Genomic DNA, 18,759 nt, shown 5'->3' on the forward strand with positions numbered 1-18,759 from the left:
TTTCTTTTAGTTGGAAGGATTGATCATGGATGTGAGCTTCGACTTCTTATTAGTAGTTCTTACTATATGTATTTTTCATTGCCGTTTTATAGTACATAGTTAATTGTCGTCGATTAACTTGTACTTGATAACCAACTAAAAAATGTGTCGCAAAACATTATTTCCAAGGCCACCATTGATTGATATCTATGGCTGCTTCTCGACGGATATCGCAACTCTCACAAAATACCATTGAGAGGTGGGTAGGAAGCACATGGAGAATATCTTGTCCCTCTATTTTAATAAAAAGTCTTTTTTAATGGCTTTAGCGGAAAAAATAATTGATGTATTTTTCATTGCCGTTTTATAGTACATAGTTAATTGTCGTCGATTAACTTGTACTTCGTAACCAACTAAAAAATGTGTCGCAAAACAATATTTCCAAAGCCGCCATTGATTGATAATGTCATTCATTACATTATTCATTTCTTATAATTGATTTCCTTCCTAAATATAAAATCATAAGACGAGTTGAATGCGATCTTTATTGCCTTGGAAGGGAATGCAGTGAAGGCAATTGAGTTTCTAAATTTATTATGAGCTTTCTCCATTTCCTTCCATTTCGAAATTAATTTGGTCAGATTAAAGTCTCAAAACGATCAAACGGTTAGTTGAATGAAAAGGTTGAGAGTGGATAATGATTAAATATTGTTCTATTAGAGGAAATGGAAGGAAATGGAGAGAATAAGAAATGGAGAGAATCCCCTCTCCAGTGAAGGGTCCGACCCCAAAATCTAGCATTTTGCTTTTTATCTTTTTCAATTGAGTGTTTGTTAAATAAAGAATTCAGAAATGTGATTTGTCATGGAATACTATTTTTAAGTGTATTCTAGGAAAGGTATACTCACAAGTCACAAGTCACAAGTCACAACATAAGAGATTGATGGAGAAAGAATGGATTCAGGAATTAGAAAAGGAAGCATTCATTCAACATATTCCTTGCCATTACACGTGTAGCCTTATTATTTGCAGTGTCAAAAGGACACTTGACAACGACTCTCCGAGTGTAACTCTTATCAGCTTCGCACAAATTGCGCACCCAGTTGCATGCCTGCATCTCTTTTTGATCATCATAGGCTTAAAGTCTTAGACAGTGACGGATCTGGGAATAAACAATACAGGCAATCATTGTTGTCAAAATCCCGATTCGATCCTACGATTTGACGATCTAAAAATGGTTGACGGATCCTGGATCTTACGATTCTATCATGGTTGTAGAATCTTACGATCCTAATCATTTGAAAATTTCTAGAGATAGAATCATAATACGATCCTACGATCCGATTTCATAGTAAAAAAAAAAATAAATATATATTTTTATACGATCCTACGATCCGATTTCATAGTAAAAAATAAATAAATATATATTTTTATATAATGACATCGTAAAACTCAAATTTTGGATAAGTTGTAGAAACATGTTCATATAATAATATTAAAATCATTAGTTATCAATATTTTATGGATAAATATTAATAAATAAGTATTTTGATCTTTAATAATATGTTTTAACTAAATAAAAAACTATAATTGGTGAGTTTGTAGAATCTTAACTAAATAAAAAACTATAATTGGTGAGTTTGTAGAATCTTAAGATTCTACGATCGGATTCTACCGATTCGATCCTACCTTCTCCATCGATCCAAAGTAGAATCCCGATCCTGACAACATTGCAGGCAATATTTAAAACTTATAACAATAATTAAGTCAATGGGGTCGGACGATAATTTTACGCTGAAATATGAAAAATTAGCATGGATGTGACACCACCTCCCGACATAAATAAGGTCACGCACACGCACTAAGCTCAAAGAAAGAAAGATCAACTACATATCTAAAACAAACCATCAAGTAATAACAAAGTAATAATTACAGATAAGTGAAACTGCCAAGAAGCCCGAGTATTATTCTCATCAACAACTCTCCTATGAGACCGTCGTATGATAAAACAAGTCAAATAAGACGTAGCCCAAACAATGTCGTATGAGAATGATAGTTTTAACTTATCATATAATTACATATCAAGAGTTCAGGACAATGGACATACCAATGAGGCAATGACAAAGGATAGATAACCTTGGCTTGTTGGGCTCCTCTATTAATTTAGTCTACACCAGGATTAACAGGTCCGAACCAAGCTTTTCGTTCGCCTAATTAACTACGAATACTGGTGTAGAAGGTAACTAAGTGGTAATTAGTAATTACGCAGGAGATATCTCGTCTCCTTAAAGCTAAACCTGAACAATTACTATACAGAAGACCATAAATTTTAAACGACACAGGGTAGTCTCCTTTTGTGCTGTAAACTTCCGAAACTTGCCAGAGATTCTGCGTACGTCCGACATTCTTGATAGTTCCTTTGAGGCGTGATAGGGAACAAGCAGCGAGATTACTTTGGTCGATTGCAATGGTCTCATTCAAGAGTGGCAGTTTAGTTCAACCTGAGATGCACTTCTCTCGGCCTCCATCCACCATTCTTCATCTTCTTGGGAGGCTTTGTCCTGTATATAACCAACCAATCATCGTGACAGATTTCAACTGATCAGAAATTTCAAGACTCAGAGAGTAGCATTAAACAACAAGACATATATATCAGAAAACATCAATAAGTGAGCTAACCAAGCTAATTGACAATAGATTCCCCATATTTTCGACGTTATCAGCAACTTTGATCGCTTCAAGCCACCACCCATCATTCATATCTTCTTCTGACATGCTTTCGTAACCTAAAAGCAAACTATTTTCCTGGTGGTTACCAGCTATCTCCACCTTATCGTCCACCGAACCTTCGACATTACCTGACTGACGCAAACTGGATAAATCAGGGATCACGTCGGTCAAAATAGGACGAGAGGGAGATCGATAACCTGGTTCATCAGCGAATTAGCGAAAAGTTATTATTCTGCCGTTCGACTAACTTTCAAAGGACCTGATAATACAAACCTCGGCAGTCTGGATCATAGCATTTCTGATAGTAAAGTCCCCACCGGAGGTCAACCACATACATAACTGGGGGAGAAAACGTAAACTTCTGTTAGTCCATGGAATAGGAAAACCAATAACATATGCCTTAGCAGGAATCATTGCCGGATCTATACTTCGACATAAAGGGCCCCAGGAAACCAGGGAATATATTTTTACTGCATTTTCCGAATTTTGTGCTAAAAATATTACAAGTGGTAAATTATGTATGTAATGGCTTTAGATAATTAAATGACACCATGAACAATCCTCTAGGGCCGCCACTGGTATGAATGAATTCATTTTCAAGTGATGAGCAAGTTTAACCTAATTATATCAACAGCTACGCGTTTGAAAGCTAAAAAAATCATTTAGATTTCATCACTAGATATTCATAAGCCAAAATATACCCATGTCATACCATTATTGCTCTTGTGTTCTCGACCGATACGCTCACAATATCTGCTCCTTGACATACTGTAGACCATCAATTCATCCTCTGAGAACCAATACCAGCTTCTGATCTTTCCTGAAACAGAAGAATAGTGTCCTAGTTCTTAAACTATTGATATTGATGGAGGAATAACGCACACGGCACATCCAAGGTTCAAAACACCAATTAACACGCAGAATGACAGTAAGTCATGTTTACAAATTAAACACAGAAATAATATGAGAAATCAAAACTAGAGCCAATGAAAGTTGAAAAGACCATTTGTCAGCCATTCTTCTCTTTCATAAGAGAATTTTCTTCAGAAATGGCAAACGGATAAAACCCAAATAAAAAATAACAAGCAAGCTGGAGTTCCCCGTGGTTCGTTGAACAACAATTACTAACGTGAGCCATAATAGTGACTCCCAACTCCCAAGTAATGCGCATCCCAAGGGTTGTTCATTCAATACACAAAATACAACAGCTACACTAAAGAATATTAGTGAATGATATCTAAATCAAGTCTAATACAAAATTAGCGGATTATTGCTTACCAGCTACAGATCCAAAAGACGCGACAGATTCTATAAATGCATCAAGGGCAGGAAAAGGAGATGTTCCCATGAGGTACGTTTTGGGCTCTTCACTTTTGTGACCATTAGAGGTATATTGTTGAAGAATACTTGCAGACATCCTGTGAGTTGTATGTATCTGCATTCATAGAGAAACTTAGTACACTTATCACCTATCAAAGACAAAATCATGATTCAGAAATTATATAATGCAAGGACTTGCTGTTAAAGTCTCAGCTTTCTGCCCTCCTTCCCGGATGTGTGGTAGACTGGTAGTAGAAATTTGACTCTTGGTTTATACATAAGCTAAAAAATCATCGACATTGATGGCAGGTCCAAGACTCACCCCACACATATCGATGAATCAAATATAATAAATAGAGTATATAGCTTCACCCCACCCGTATCCTTCCCATTGCTATGATAATATCTCCAACTCATAGGTGAGGAAATCAGATGCTTCTAAAATCCGAGGCTTGCAGAAAAGGAGATGAATTAAGTCACAATTAAAATGAGAAGTAGATGAAGTTACCTCAGTGTCAAATTGTAATGTTTTTATACAATCTAAATCTATCTTGCAGACTAGAAGCTTTTCACAGTCGTCATCCATATTGCAGATTAGGGATGCCATAAACACATCTTCTTCACTCTGAAGATCATACATAGTGGCAATTTTTCAAATGAAAAACAAGAAACAGAGATTGGTTATTAATAGTAACTTTCATAATTGACTTCCAACAAACAAAAAGAAAAGAGGTGTCTTGAACCATGTCTTTACACTTGAAACGTCCAGTTGGTAGAAGCACAGAAGTCTTCCCAGCTTTTGATGACAGAGCTAAGCGGAAACAGCGATTTCTGGAATACACAGCACTGTCCACAAAGAGATGTGTAGGAGGTCCAGCAGAGCTTGAATCTTTATTAATAAATAGATGCTGAAATCTCACATCTGTCTCGCTTGCACTACGAATGCGTGAGCATATCTGGTATTACAGACCAGTTGTAGCATTAATGCTTAAAATAATGCACGAAAAGCCTAACAAATTTCAGAAGTGATTCAAAATGACTTCTTTGAAGACCTACCTCGGAAACAAAAGCACCAGCATGGGAGTTATCCTTAAAAGCAGCTTTTGGAATGCGAAGCACCAAATGGCGAGAAAATTTTGCTGCCACAAAAGAACACGCATATCAAGATTAGAATGGCAACCCTAAAAGTAAAAAAATTACGGATAAAACTATCGACAAACATTATTGTCTGCATTCTACGACCTATTAATCTCCAAATTTGAGAACAATTACTTCCAAGTTCCAATTTGAAGATCAGTAAAGAACAAAAGCATATTCATGAAGCAATACTGCAACTAAAACGCCTATAAAACAGGAAAAAGGGCGAAAAGAGTGAGAGACTAAGTTACTCTGACTTGGGTACGAGTGCCGGACACGGGTACATACCCAAGTGTCAGATTCGGCATGACTAAAATTTTGAGACACGGGGATCCTATCCTAAAATGAGCATACGGACGTGGGGACACGCTTTAAAGGCAAAAATACACTTATAAGTTTGAAATATTCCATATTTTTAAGTATAATGGAAAGAAGTTGGACAGATAAGACTTAAAATCATTAAATATAATTTAAATGCCTTATAAAGTTATCAACCTTTCTTTCTCTACTTTTGTGGTGCGAGTCACACTAGTTTAGATCTCCTGGGAGAAATGTAGGATTAAAAAGTGTCGGGTACGGAATCCATACTCGTGATCATATCCATGTCGTGTCGACACAGGTACACAGCCTGAAAAGTGAAGGGTCGAAGCAACATAGCTGAGAGAGGTGGAAGACTCAAACGTCTCACGTGAACAACAAGTCAATATACTTTATCATTAACTGACCTAAGTGATATCCCTACCTTCCGTTGATGAATCGAGTTCTACTACCCAGTCTTCTTCGCCTTGCAATTGGTATTTCTCATTCAACGCCTCAAAAATGACTGACACGAGAAGCTCAACCATTTGATCACCGTCCTTTTCTGTATTCTCCGACCTATTAAACTCCAAATCGAAGTAAAGATGGCAAGGCAACCCCTGCAAGCAGCACATAATATAACATTGTAAATTTGAGATACATCTCATGAGAATAGAGTAAAAATTTACAGATCAGTGAGATAGTTAAACAACTAAGGAAGCCAGTACAGTAGAGCTCTAGGGTATCCTGCACATGAATTAAAAAATTTATTGCAACACATAGAGCAGAGATTTGAAATACCCTACGCTCAAATTCTCCAGGAGCACGAGGTAATGTTAGCACTATTTCTTACACAAAGAGCCAGCCCTCTCGCCAGAGCCCAAAGGAACCGAGGAAGGCGAAAGAAAGTGTGCCAAAGACAGTGGTAGTGTGGTACTGTTATTTAGTATCATCAAACAGAACATGTTGTACAAATTGCAAAGTTGGGCAAAATTGCTACATGACCTTTGCCGCTTTGCGACAAAAGGTTAGCATCGTACTAGAATAAAACAAACTCCCTAAAGCAGAAGACTTATTTCCTATTAGCATGTTGGGACAAACTCTATTTAGATAGTTATTGAAAAGAAAATCATTTAGACAACAAGAATTGAAGGTTGAGCATGAGGATTACTCATATTTTTGAATAAAAATTAGTATCAGCAACACTTTGTAGCGCATGAGCAGGCACAATCGAAAAGAAAAGGTAATAGAAAACCAATCCTGCTCAGGTAAGGAAATAAGCATCACCTCTTGAATCACCTCATAGTGATGCCGACATTTAGGATCCATACTCTTGTACCTGAACAGTTGTGCTTAAATTCTCAGTCAACACAGATCTGACAATTATCACAAGAGTGAAATTAACGGTAAATCTAAAACAAGTAGCTATTCCCATCCCCCTCCTTCCACAAGAAAGGTATCAAAAACTCAAAATAGTAATTTAAAAATGTACGGCCATGTTGGGTTTCTAATTCCAATGGAGCCAAAGACTCGTTACTCTTTGGTTCTGGATTATGATAGAATAAGTAAAATGACTCACTAAACTAATTGTGCTTCATTTAATTGTAAAGTAGTAGTCATTCCATGCAATTCGGGATGCAATTCATTTTTGGTCATCCAAAAACCGGAAACAACCTCTTTATGTTGCTAACACAGTGGTTAGCTGCGTATATCAAACCCCCCTTACCCCACAATATGCAGGGGCCCTTGAGGCACAGGGCTAATGTTGTTGAACAGTCGGTTAAGGAGGTGTGGGAAAATTGCTTTTATGTAAAACATTGGAAAATGTTGCGAAATATATAAGTTGCCTTCTCCAGAATTCTTGATATGTTGAAACAAGAAATCTTCTTTGTCCAATGAAATGATCTTGATAACTAAAAATGCGCAAGCTTTCATTTGTGTGTTCTTTTGCGAATTTTACAGCTTCATCCTGCTTGGGGAAGGTAGCCCAGATTTGGCTCCTGATCAATATAGTAAAAGTACTATTACCCCTTTGCAAAAAGAGAACTAATAAATCTTCATTCTTAATGAGGGGAATGAATAACATTAGAACAGCAAGAAATGTTCCAATCATATACAAAATACCTTATGTTGGATTTACGTCGTCCAGCAAGATCGATCTGTATTTCGCGCAATACTCGCAGTAGACTGGATGGTTTCTTTGGAGGTACTCCGTGTGGAGAACCATAAAAGACAATAGGAGATATCTGCTTACCACCGGTAACTTTGTTCACTTTATCGGTCGCTGACCCAAGCTGAAGTAATTGCATGATATTAGGGCTTTAACTTTGTTCACTGTTTTTTGAATTTTGAATATGTTGTCGTCTCAATGGTAAAAAAAAAAAAAAAAAAAAAAAAAGATGAGAACCACTGCGTTATTGAGCCAGAAACAACTTCAGTCTAGTAGGCCAGATGTATGGATGGAGATAACTATGAATTTTGTATCACTGGTTTACACTAAAATTAAGCTCTCGTTCATCCAAAGAATGAATAGTATGCTACAAGATACCCACCCGAAGAATGAAAGAAAGAAAGGAAGAAAGAAAAAAGAAGGGATTTATGTTACAGGCCTTTTGTGACTGTAAATGTGCATTTGGGGTTCTGCCTTGTACAGCTGAATCTGGATATTTAGAGTTTTCGTGACTTTGATTTTTTGGCTTGAGCCTGCTTTTGGTTGTTTTTCCCTCTCTTATTGCGGATTCTGCGCAGAAATACTTTCTTTAGAAGGAAGAAGATAAGAGCACTAAAATAAGTGTAAGCTACGAATACAAATTTGAAACAACATATGTGCAGCATCACAGGAAAAACATTGAAAGAAAGATTTAGCTTTATGCTGAACTTCCAGAGATAAATGATTTTATTAGAAGGCAGAACCGAATTAAGATCCCTCGTGTTTAGTGCGTACCTATCTAAATTTAGCGTATTAGAAAAACACACACAACACAAATAGGAACCAGAATAACCACCTCGAATAACAATAACATCAACACTACCAGGCTACCAGCCATTATGAGAATGGGGAAGACAAAAGGGCTAAGGACATGTAATACAATCATACAACTATCAAATGGGTGAAAAGACTTCAAAGACACTGAATATACAAACTAACCTTCTCACCCTTACAATAAATCAACAATCAACATTCTTTCTTCAAAACTTAAACCCAAAAAGAGTGAAAAACAGGCGGTAGGGGCATTTCTCATTTCACTGAATATACCAGAAGCCAATGACAGAAGATTGTTAATTTTGGTTGATTCATCTTAAACTCTCATTTATGAGATCTGAAAGTCAAAAGTCTGCTGCTAGATGTTTGATATTTTCTAAGGCCTTGCTTCATGAATGTAGAGGGAAACACTACTTCAGCACAAAACCAAAGTATCTCAAGCCAAGCATAACGTCCAACATTGTCAATCATGACTCCTTGGTGAACCATTGCATTTGTTCATTGAAAGAACGTACTTTTCTTTGAAAACATTAATTCTAGCATAATTCGAACAATAAGTCATGGTGAGAGAAGGAAAGCATGTTCTTCTCCAGAGAAGGGTTTCATTTCAATATATACCTATATGCCCCCCCCCCCCCCCCCCCCCATCAACTAATGACAAAATTAAAAACAAAACAATCGGTATCACAGAATGGCATCCTTTAGTTACCCATGAAAGCAATGAAAAGATTATATCTTTGTATAACCATAGAAGCTGCTTGAAACCCGAAACCATAATGCATGAAAGGCATTACCAACTACGATTCCACAAATGCGCTTAATTTAAAGAACAATGAATACGATAAGCTTGTTGGCATCACTCCTGATTATTATTGAACAAATACTTTCATAGGGAACATCATAATCATGATTTACTAGCCTTACTTTTCGACAAATAGTCACCACCCGTTTCATGGTTTACATAGCAGAAGGTCCATATGCACAAGTGCACGACTCCTTCGAACACATTACAACCCAAAAGAACTAAACCACAAGTGTACAACTGCCACTGTTGCGAATTGAATTCATTACATGTTTCGAGAAACATGATCTAATGCTAAAAGGATGTTTAAGAAAACCGCATTCAATTATCGGTTTTTCTCAGTTGTACCCCTAAACTCTCTGCGTATTAATTTTTCGCGAGTTCAAAGAATCACAATTGAAGCATAGTATTACATTGAAGCTTCAATTTTGCATAAAACAAGAGGAATATTTCAGCATAATTAGACCCCAAATATAAAACTAAAACCGAAAATCAATCACACTGATCTTACAGCTAATGATTAATAAAAATTGAAAGATAAGTGGAATAATTACGCAAATAAGATTGTGATTAAACAATTAAATACAGAATTAATTATTGGAATTAAATAAAAGAGGGGAATATATACCAGGAGGAGTAATGCCGCATTTGAAGCAAGCGAAGAGCCGATCGACATCATCCGCCATTTTTATGGTTTTCTGGGTTTCTACTTTCTTCTCTCAACTAGTTTTATACCCGTGCAAATTGCACGGGTATGCTATTTAAATTTGTCACTATTAAAGTCTCTTGAAATAAAGAAATAAATTTAAATCTCTCTACTTTTTGTTAAACAATTTTAAATTATAGTCATATTTAAATTTTTAGATTTAAATCATAAAATTTCATTTGCAATTAGCCCAAGTGATTTATTAGGATCAATTGATCGAGTAGTTCTATATGTCGTCTTGCTTAGCCAAAATTGAGTTTCTACTTTATTTTATTACTTGGACGGCTTCATCCAAACCCGACTTATATATGAGTAAAATTATCGGATAAAAAATAACACAAAATTAGTAAAATTGAACATTTCTAAATAGTTGCGATCCCGTGCAATTTTTAAAAATGTTTTTCATTTTGTACGTCTCTTGCGCGTCGATAGATCTTATGCACGGAGAAAATGAAAATTTTGACTCGTGCACGTTGAAAGTAACAATTTTAACCCTGTTTTATTTAGAACATACTCTACCTTCATTCCCAAAATTCTTTACATTTTATCCTTCATAAATTTTATTAAATATAAGACGCACTATAAATAACGCTATCTATGTGTAATCTAGTCATATACCTCACCTAAACAAACAATTAGTTCAGCAATTCTTTTATAGATTTGTTGTTTAAGAAGTTGTTATTATAAAAACCCGTAGGTATAAATTATTATACTGTTTAAAAATTTTAATTTGTCAATGTAATAGTTGAGTTATAAAGTTAGAAGTTTAGATTTGAATTAGATATTTCATTTGCAATAGTATAAATGATACGTTAGGATCAATTGGTCGATTGGTAAAAGCGACGGGTTTGTTATTTAAAGCTTAGTGTTGTATTAAATTATGTAAATAGAGAAGATTACTCTTTTTTTTTTAAAGTTATATTTAATGTTTTCAATGCATATCATAATGTCATTTGCAATTAGCAAGTTTACCTATCAGATGTATCTAAAATATAATAATATAATAATAATAATAATAATAATAATAATAATAATAATAATAATAAAGCTAGATGCTAGCCCCCTGTGACGCATTGTATTTCGTATACCTTTTTCTTTTACTACATGCAGCTTATATATCTAGCCCTAATAGTAACTAAATTCTCGTTTTGCCCTTGGTACATAAGTTAATGCTATAGTGCTATTGACTTATAGTAGACCTGCCAAATTTTGAGCTCACCTGAAAATCCGGTCCGACTCGTTTTTCTAGAGTCAAGATCCGTAGATTTCGACCCGCCGACCTGTTTGACCCGTTATTTTAGGGTTGAAACCCGATCTGAACGGGTTGATCCGTTGGGTCAAAGGTAAATCGAGAATTTTATTAAAATATTAATATTTTTATATTATATTGATAAGATAATTTTTTTAAATAAAATTAATACTTAAAATTACAAATGCAATTAAAAAATCAGTTTTATATAATTTTTATAATAATACTAAAATAATTGTTTAAAAAATTATTTTAGTAATTACGTCAAGAAGTAATTAATATAAATAGTGAATATGATTAAAATATTAATTTTAAACTACATCTTCTAAAAATATTTTTTATTAAAAAATTTGTAAAAAAAGCATTAGAAACTACTTATTGACTCTAACCCGACCCATGACTCGTGTGATTCGATCCACATTTAACCCAACCCATATTCTGACCCAGGATCCAACCCGCCAAGTCGCCAACCCTTTTTACACTTCTAGCTTATCACAAAATCTCATTTGTGACGGCACGTATCCGTGACTTTGGAGTGACGGATACCATTTTTCCTCACAAATGGCCCAAATAGAGGAGAGAGGAAATACGTGGGGTCCCCACCTGTCCTCTATCCGTTTTTGATAAGTGACAATATCCGTCGATTCTTTCCGACCCGTCTTGGTAGACTAATTGCTAGCTTATAGGTAACGTAAAACACCATTGTAAAATACTTGAGATGGTATCTTAGATGAACATTGATGGAATGGGCCGAACATGTAACCTATATACTTGGACCATGGTAACCCTTATTTAAAAGCCTTTCCATCGATTATATAAATACACACCTCCAAACAAACCCTAACCCATCACTTTTTGTACGCTCACCCGCCGCACAACACACTCAGTCCATTTCTCTCTTTGAATCCTCCATTTTTGCCACTCTTATCTCTCTCAAACTCAGATTTTTCTTTAAATCTCTCATCTTTTCATCCTCAATCTCAACACTTTAATTTTGTTTATTTCCATCTCGTTTTGATGATTATTGCAATTGTTTTCTCAAAATCATGAGATTAATATTGCATATTGATTGAACTTGAAATAACTAATTCATTTTGATTAGTTGTATTTAATTAGATATTTGAGACAATAATTATTTTCTTATTCTTTTGCATGTATCATCAACGCAATGATACTTATCCTCGTGCATTTTAAAGAGGTTAGCGATGCAGATCAATCTTGGTGTACATTCTAGTTCGATAGTCAATTTATGCGATTTTTTTTTTTGCATTTTAAAGAGGTCATTGTTGTAGAACTATAATTTTTGTTGTGAATGACTGGTTTCATCAACTCGAGATAAATGAGGTTCGTTATTTTTAAGCTATTTAATCGGTTAGGTTTGTATTAATTATTTAAGCAAGTAATATTTTTATTAACTATTACATTTTTCATGTTTATTGGATCTCAAACTTTGTAAATCCAGTGGATGTAAGACTCATTTGATGAGCATTTCATTCTATTTATTTCTATATAGAAGATTTGAATTTCTATGGTAGTTTAATGTTGAATGAAATTTTAAATAAATTAGGCGTTTTACTATGGTGTCTTTAATTTATTTTGTGACATTAATTGTCCGATCCTCTTGTTCTTTTGGATTAAATCCAGTGGAAGAATAAGAAAATTATTTGTGTAAATTACATACTTTGTTTTGAATTCTAATTGCTTGTTTTAATAATTACTCATGTCAAAGTTTTTTTTGTCATTTTTGTCGCATTTCTGATAAATTTATGGGTTTTCTTTTGGTTTTCTTGCCGTTTTGATTAATTATAGGTTTGTTATTATTTCCGTTTCTTTATAAAAAAAATTGTAAATAATGTTATTGGACATATTCGGTAGGCACAAATTTTATATTGGAAAATCATCATACAATGTAGAGGACATAAATTTTGGAATTGAACAACGAACAATTGGATAATTGAGACTTGAGGAGAGAGAAACCAAGGATCTAATGCTGCGTAATTAATTCACATATAGAACGTGGTACTGGAAATCAGGAAATAAAAAAAATAATTTGAAGGGTTGACTTTTAACCACAGAGCGACACATAAGCTCTGTGGTTGTTCCTTTAATGAATAGGATATTTTCCCTCCAGGCGGGAACACACTCTAAAGTATCGAGCAAGTTTCAAAGTGTCGGATGGGCATCCAATAATAACCGAACTTAATCGAACCGAACTGAAATTAAGTCGGAGGAAGAGGGCTAACCCTAAGGGTGCAATTTCGCTACGGTTCGATAGTATTACACGGCACATCTATAACTTTAGAGGTGTGTAAAATTCAGTCTGGCTCGGAAATTGGATCGAATCTCCCTTATATTAAAAGCATAAAAAAACTGAAAATTTTCCTGGCTAAATGCTTTTAGCTATAAATTGTGCCTAACTTTATCTATTCTAGACAGTGGCGGCTCTAGGAATTGAACAGAGGGGATGCGGATATTTTACAAAATCGAAAGATTTTTAGTACGTGGAGGCGAAATCATCAATATTAATATTGTTCCGGGTATGAATTCCGAATCAAGTTTGTTTACCACGCTAGCTTTGTCGAATAATGCCTCTTCTAGCCTTGATTGCTCTCCTCGGCTTTCTCCTGCAACAACGAGCAAACTGAGGGCTTGGCTTTGTGCCAAGCGTACTCACTCCGACGCTCAAGTCAGTGAACTTATTGTGATTAAGTAGTATGTTGCTTGATGACGCGTGTATTTGAGAGATGAGAGAGATAATACCAATTTAAGGGGGTTCAGGTTAGATCTCGGATCCCTTCCTCAATGAGGATTGAGGAGTATTTATAGACTTTCACCTTTTGTCACGTAGTGGCCAAGTGGGCCAAGTGGCACGGCGGTGAAAAGACCGATCTACCCTCGGCCGAGGGACCTATGGCAGCCGACGAGCCTGGTTGACTCCATGCCGAGGGTTCTTGGATATGAGTACGCGGGTGGGTGCCGGCCGCAGTAGGTTGCCATGCCGAGACCAGTGCCGGGCAGCCGAAAGGCCGCATCGTCAATTTGGGATGTCTAAGTCATTGGCTTCTTTGTGGATATCTTTGACCTCGTTCAATATGTTGACTTGGTCGTGGCGCATGAGAATATGCCCCATCAATTTGCCCAGGCGTAGTCTATGCCGTGGTATGGGCTCAGATGTATCTTTGAGTGTATATTCGTGCAAGTATTTTTTTGCAAAATTTACAGTATCGGCTTTTCGAAGCATCGGCGTGGTTCTTGTTAGGCGTCAGTATCCCCCTCCACATGGATGTGTAATGGACATCAAAATGTGGAAGAGAAGGTCTTCTTAGCCGGCGGACCCAAGGTTGAGAGTGCGGTGTATTTTTGATTGCCCCCGGCCGTGCTACCTAGCTTGGTTAGTCGTGTTGGCGGAGAATAGATACTTTAGGAGTTTTCTTGAGGAAGGTGAATAGGCAAAGGGATATGAAGGGGCGTGTTGAAGACGCAGTTCTTGTTGCTTTGATTGACATTCAACCATTGCGTCGATTGACATTCCGTGTATGCATGCACGACATGTGTCTCTTCGTTGATTGGCCGACGCTTCGGGTCGCGTTTTGATTGGTCCTCCTTTATGGGCCTTTGCCTATAAATACAGATCTCGAAGTGAAATTGGTTAATAATTTCATTCATTCTAAAAATTTTCTTCTTTCCAAAATTCCAAGTCTTTCCCTCTCTTCCGATCTTCAGAATTTTTACGTCGGCGTAGCACTTTTCTTCAAGGTAAACCAAAAACCTTTTCAACTTTTTGTTTTGTTTAAGTAATTGTTGTGAACCATGTCTTCTCTCGACGCCGGTCCCAGTACCCGCGCCGGGGGTTCCCCGTCGCGCTTTGATGAGGAGGAGGCGGTAGCCGCAATTCCGTTAAGGTCGAGGGGCCCTAGGTCTCCTTCCCCGGAAGTTGACCGCGAGTTCGGAGCGGTGGGAGGATGATGACGATGATGAGGAAAGGAATCCTTCCGGTGCGGAGAGGCGAGTCTTGCATCATTACGATGCTGTACCATCGGCCCCAATCGTGCTTGGACCGATGGGCTCGCCCGCCGCTCTCGCTCGAATTTTTCGAAGAGCACTTCTTTTTTGGCAAGGGGTACAACATTGTCATCCCTAGAGAGGATCGGACGTCTGTTGCCCTCCTCCGGGTCACATCGGTGTATATGAGAGACACGGAGTATGGTCTCCGGTTTCCTCTCAATATTTACGTCTCCACCATAATACAGGCGATGAACGTTGCGGTGGCACGGCTTCACCCGTTTGCCGTTAGGACTATAGTCGGCTTTGTGTGCATTTGTGCCGCTTTAGGGGGGTGATCCCAACGGTAAATTTATTCCGCCGGATGCATTTCCTTCGAATGAATGTTCAAGGCGGCCGGGGGTGGTATAGCGTCCCGATCGAGCCGGGCTATCTCACCGTGTCTAAGCTCTCCTCCGCAAGGGCCGGAAAGAACGGTGGGTGTATGTCGAGGTCCCGGATGATTATTCGTTGCCTCGGTCCTTTGAGCATCGCGTCAACTTGCGGTGCGAGAGCAAAGGGGAGCGTGAGAAGATGATCCCCAAGGGCAAGAATAAGATGGACGCCGCGAATGTCTATCTTAATGAGGACGAAGCGTGCATCGAAGCTTTTCGAGGTCGATGATGATGGGGCGCCGAAGGTTTGGTTGCCCCAAGACGCAAATCATCTTGATGGACGAGCCGCTTTGCTATGTCGGCCTCATACCGGCCCTAGCACGGGGTGAGTGGGGTCGGTGTGAGGCCCATTTCTGCTTTAATGTTTTTCGTTGTTTGTATCTTGACATGTCCCTTTGTCTAAGTTTCACTTCGTTTCTTTTACAGAGCACTTTGGTCCCGTTCTGTCTGAGCAATTCCTCGAGAAGATGGGGCTGGACAAAGACGGAAATGTTACGGAGAAGAATCCGAAGGTCGATGTGAATGACCGCCGTCCGTCGCCTCTCGACCTCTGAAGGGCTTGGACGAGACGGCGGCCCGTGCCAAGAGTAGCTCCGCCTTGCCTCGCCGGTCCGAAAAGCCAAGTCTAAGGCGGCGACGGTGTCAACCTCAGTTCCGCCTCCACCAGAGGTGGAGATCGTTGACATTGTCGATGGAGAGGATTCCGATGCTGAGGGATCTCCGCTTAGGCTTAAGAGGAAAAGATCTACCCATGCCACCGATGCTTCTGCTTCCGTCGCTCATGTTAATGCGGTAGCCGAGGAAACGGGTCAACCGGCCAAGAAGAGCAAGCCCCCTCGGTACGAGATCTAACTTGCGGCTCATTTAGCCGGCTCATTAGATATACCCGATGCCAAGCTCTACGGTATGTCCATGAACGTTGACGTGGACTCTTTGGTTGAATTTTTTGTAGATCAACCGCGCGATCCGTCCCAATTCGAGCGGCGAGTTGAGAAGAGGCCCGTGCGGCGGCGGGAAAAATGTCGACTCCGTACTCGCGTCGATATCCAACGACCGGCTCATAGCGGAGGGTACAAAGGCGAGCAAGAAGATTGGGATTTGGTCCGATCTGGCGGCTCTCGTATTAGGGAGCGGGAAAAGGCCTTGCCGAGACGGGACCGTTGATAGAGCGGTGAGGCTCGATGTTGTTGCCGCAAATGGGGTGGCGGGAAGGCTAAGCTTGACCTCCTTGCCGCACAAGCGCGGGTCGAGGAAATTGAGAAGCTGCTGTCGGCCGAGAAGGCCAAGGTAGAGGCTGCTGATTCTGCCGCCGCCAAGTTGAAGGAGGAACGGGACAGGTACAAGGGCGGCTACGACGTTGTTGTCGCCCAAAGGGAGGAGTCGAAAAGGGCGTATCGGCTCCAGCGAGTCGCATAGGGAGACTAGTGCTATCCTTGCCCAAAGGGAGAAGGATATTGAGACACTTCAAAGCACGATTCTCCCTCGCATGTGTGCTCGTATAGGGACCGGCCAGAAGAAGCTTTCGGGAGGTGATAGATGAGGTCTATCCAGGATGGCTCCTTTCTCGTGGACAAAATTTGACGAGTTGTTCGACGATAGGCTCGAGGCTAAAGAGAAGGCTGCGGCGGATAAAGGCCGCCGAGGACGCGAGGGCCAAGAAGGAGGAGGCGACCGCCGCAAAGCGGCCCTTGCGAGAGGAGACGAGGGGCCAAGGAGGAGGCCGCCGAGGATCGAAGGCGGTGAGGATGCTAAGGCTGCTAAGAAAGGCTGCGGCGGATAAGGCGGTGAGGATGCTAAAGGTGCTAAGAAAAGCTGCGGCGGATAAGGCATTTGAGGATGCTAAGGTCGCCAAGAAAGCCGAGGATGCTAAGGTGCCCAGTTGCACCTAAGCCGCTCACCGAGGGTAACGCGCTGGCGATGGCGGTAAGGGCAAGCGACGAGGCATAGGGAGACGGGCGGTCGTCACCGGGCTCACCGGCGTCTCGGATAGCTTTAGCTATTCGGGGGCCAACTATTAAGCCTTTTCTCCCTGCCATCCTTTTGGCGCTTCAAAGAACCGATCAGAAACCTTTTGCTTTACTTTTCCTTGTATTTTTGTAAGACCCTGGTAGGTAGAGTCTTGGCTTATCCCAAAGGGACAGCCGTCGTCTGTGTTTCTCCTTCTTGTAACTCGTTATCTTTTTCTTAATGAGAATTTTGCTTGCTTTGCCTCAGGTCGGGCCGTGGCATTTGGTTTATCCCTTCACTTGTCTTGGGCGTTAATTAATTGAGCGCTTTTCGTTTTTACCTTTGGCTTCAGTAGAGGCGGTTAGAATGCGTATCTCAATTTGTGTTTAACGTCTTGAAGCTCGGTCTTAATTTGCCGAGGGTAGTTGCGTTAATTAATTGAGCGCTTTTCGTTTTTACCTTCGGCTTGGCGAAGCGGTTAGAATGCGTATCTCAATTTGTGTTTAACGTCTTTAAGCTCGGTCTTAATTTGCCGAGGGTAGTTGCGTTAATTAATTGAGCGCTTTTTCGTTTTTACCTTCGGCTTGGCCGAGGCCGTTAGAATGCGTATCTGTTGTGTTTAACGTCTTGAAGCTCGGTCTTAATTTGCCGAGGGTAGTTGCGTTAATTAATTGAGCGCTTTTTCGTTTTTACCTTCGGCTTGGCGAGCGGTTAGAATGCGTATCTCAACTGTGTTTAACGTCTTTAAGCTCGGTCTTAATTTGCCGAGGGTAGTTGCGTTAATTAATTGAGCGCTTTTTCGTTTTTACCTTCGGCTTGGCCGAGGCAGTTAGAATGCGTATCTCAACTGTGTTTAACGTCTTTAAGCTCGGTCTTAATTTGCCGAGGGTAGTTGCGTTAATTAATTGAGCGCTTTTTCGTTTTTACCTTCGGCTTGGCCGAGGCAGTTAGAATGCGTATCTTGTTGTGTTTAACGTCTTTAAGCTCGGTCTTAATTTGCGAGGGCGATCGCGTTTCGCTCGTCTCTTCCCGGCTAGTTACCGGGGCAACGGAGTTTACGTTTTGACCGCCGTTGAACATATGTTAGCATATCGGCTCGTCCCCGTCATTCCGTTAAAGGTAGGGATGATCGAGGTTTTGGCTCTGTCTGCTTTGTGTACATATGTTAGGATG

The 18,759-nt window shown here is 39.3% G+C and overlaps 1 protein-coding gene across 1 annotated transcript; it reads right to left on the minus strand.

Annotated features, from left to right (window-relative positions):
• Window positions 1–2,023: 2,023 nt before the first annotated feature.
• Window positions 2,024–13,401, minus strand: LOC141639517 (uncharacterized). Its single transcript, XM_074448617.1, has 15 exons — window positions 13,320–13,401; window positions 9,877–9,970; window positions 8,073–8,203; window positions 7,588–7,757; window positions 7,311–7,463; window positions 6,751–6,802; window positions 5,909–6,083; window positions 5,086–5,168; window positions 4,773–4,985; window positions 4,538–4,654; window positions 3,988–4,144; window positions 3,422–3,529; window positions 2,983–3,048; window positions 2,659–2,906; window positions 2,024–2,540 (listed from the first exon to the last, which is right to left on the minus strand). Exons 2-15 carry the CDS (start codon window positions 9,932–9,934, stop codon window positions 2,457–2,459), a joined length of 1,815 nt encoding a protein of 604 aa, XP_074304718.1. The 5' UTR covers window positions 9,935–9,970; window positions 13,320–13,401; the 3' UTR covers window positions 2,024–2,456.
• Window positions 13,402–18,759: the final 5,358 nt, after the last annotated feature.

Source organism: Silene latifolia, unplaced genomic scaffold (genome assembly GCF_048544455.1).
Source record: "Silene latifolia isolate original U9 population unplaced genomic scaffold, ASM4854445v1 scaffold_426, whole genome shotgun sequence".
Taxonomy (NCBI): domain Eukaryota; kingdom Viridiplantae; phylum Streptophyta; class Magnoliopsida; order Caryophyllales; family Caryophyllaceae; genus Silene; species Silene latifolia.

What these genes read in the sequence shown, in the direction of transcription:
- LOC141639517 (XM_074448617.1), bottom strand. Translation starts at nt 9,934, where the DNA reads ATGGCGGATGATGTCGATCGGCTCTTCGCTTGCTTCAAATGCGGCATT. An exon ending in CGACGTAAATCCAACATAAG is followed by an intron (nt 7,464 to 7,587) that starts GTATTTTGTATA and finishes TATATTGATCAG; the next exon opens with GAGCCAAATCTGGGCTACCT. An exon ending in AGAACACAAGAGCAATAATG is followed by an intron (nt 3,049 to 3,421) that starts GTATGACATGGG and finishes TTTCTCCCCCAG; the next exon opens with TTATGTATGTGGTTGACCTC.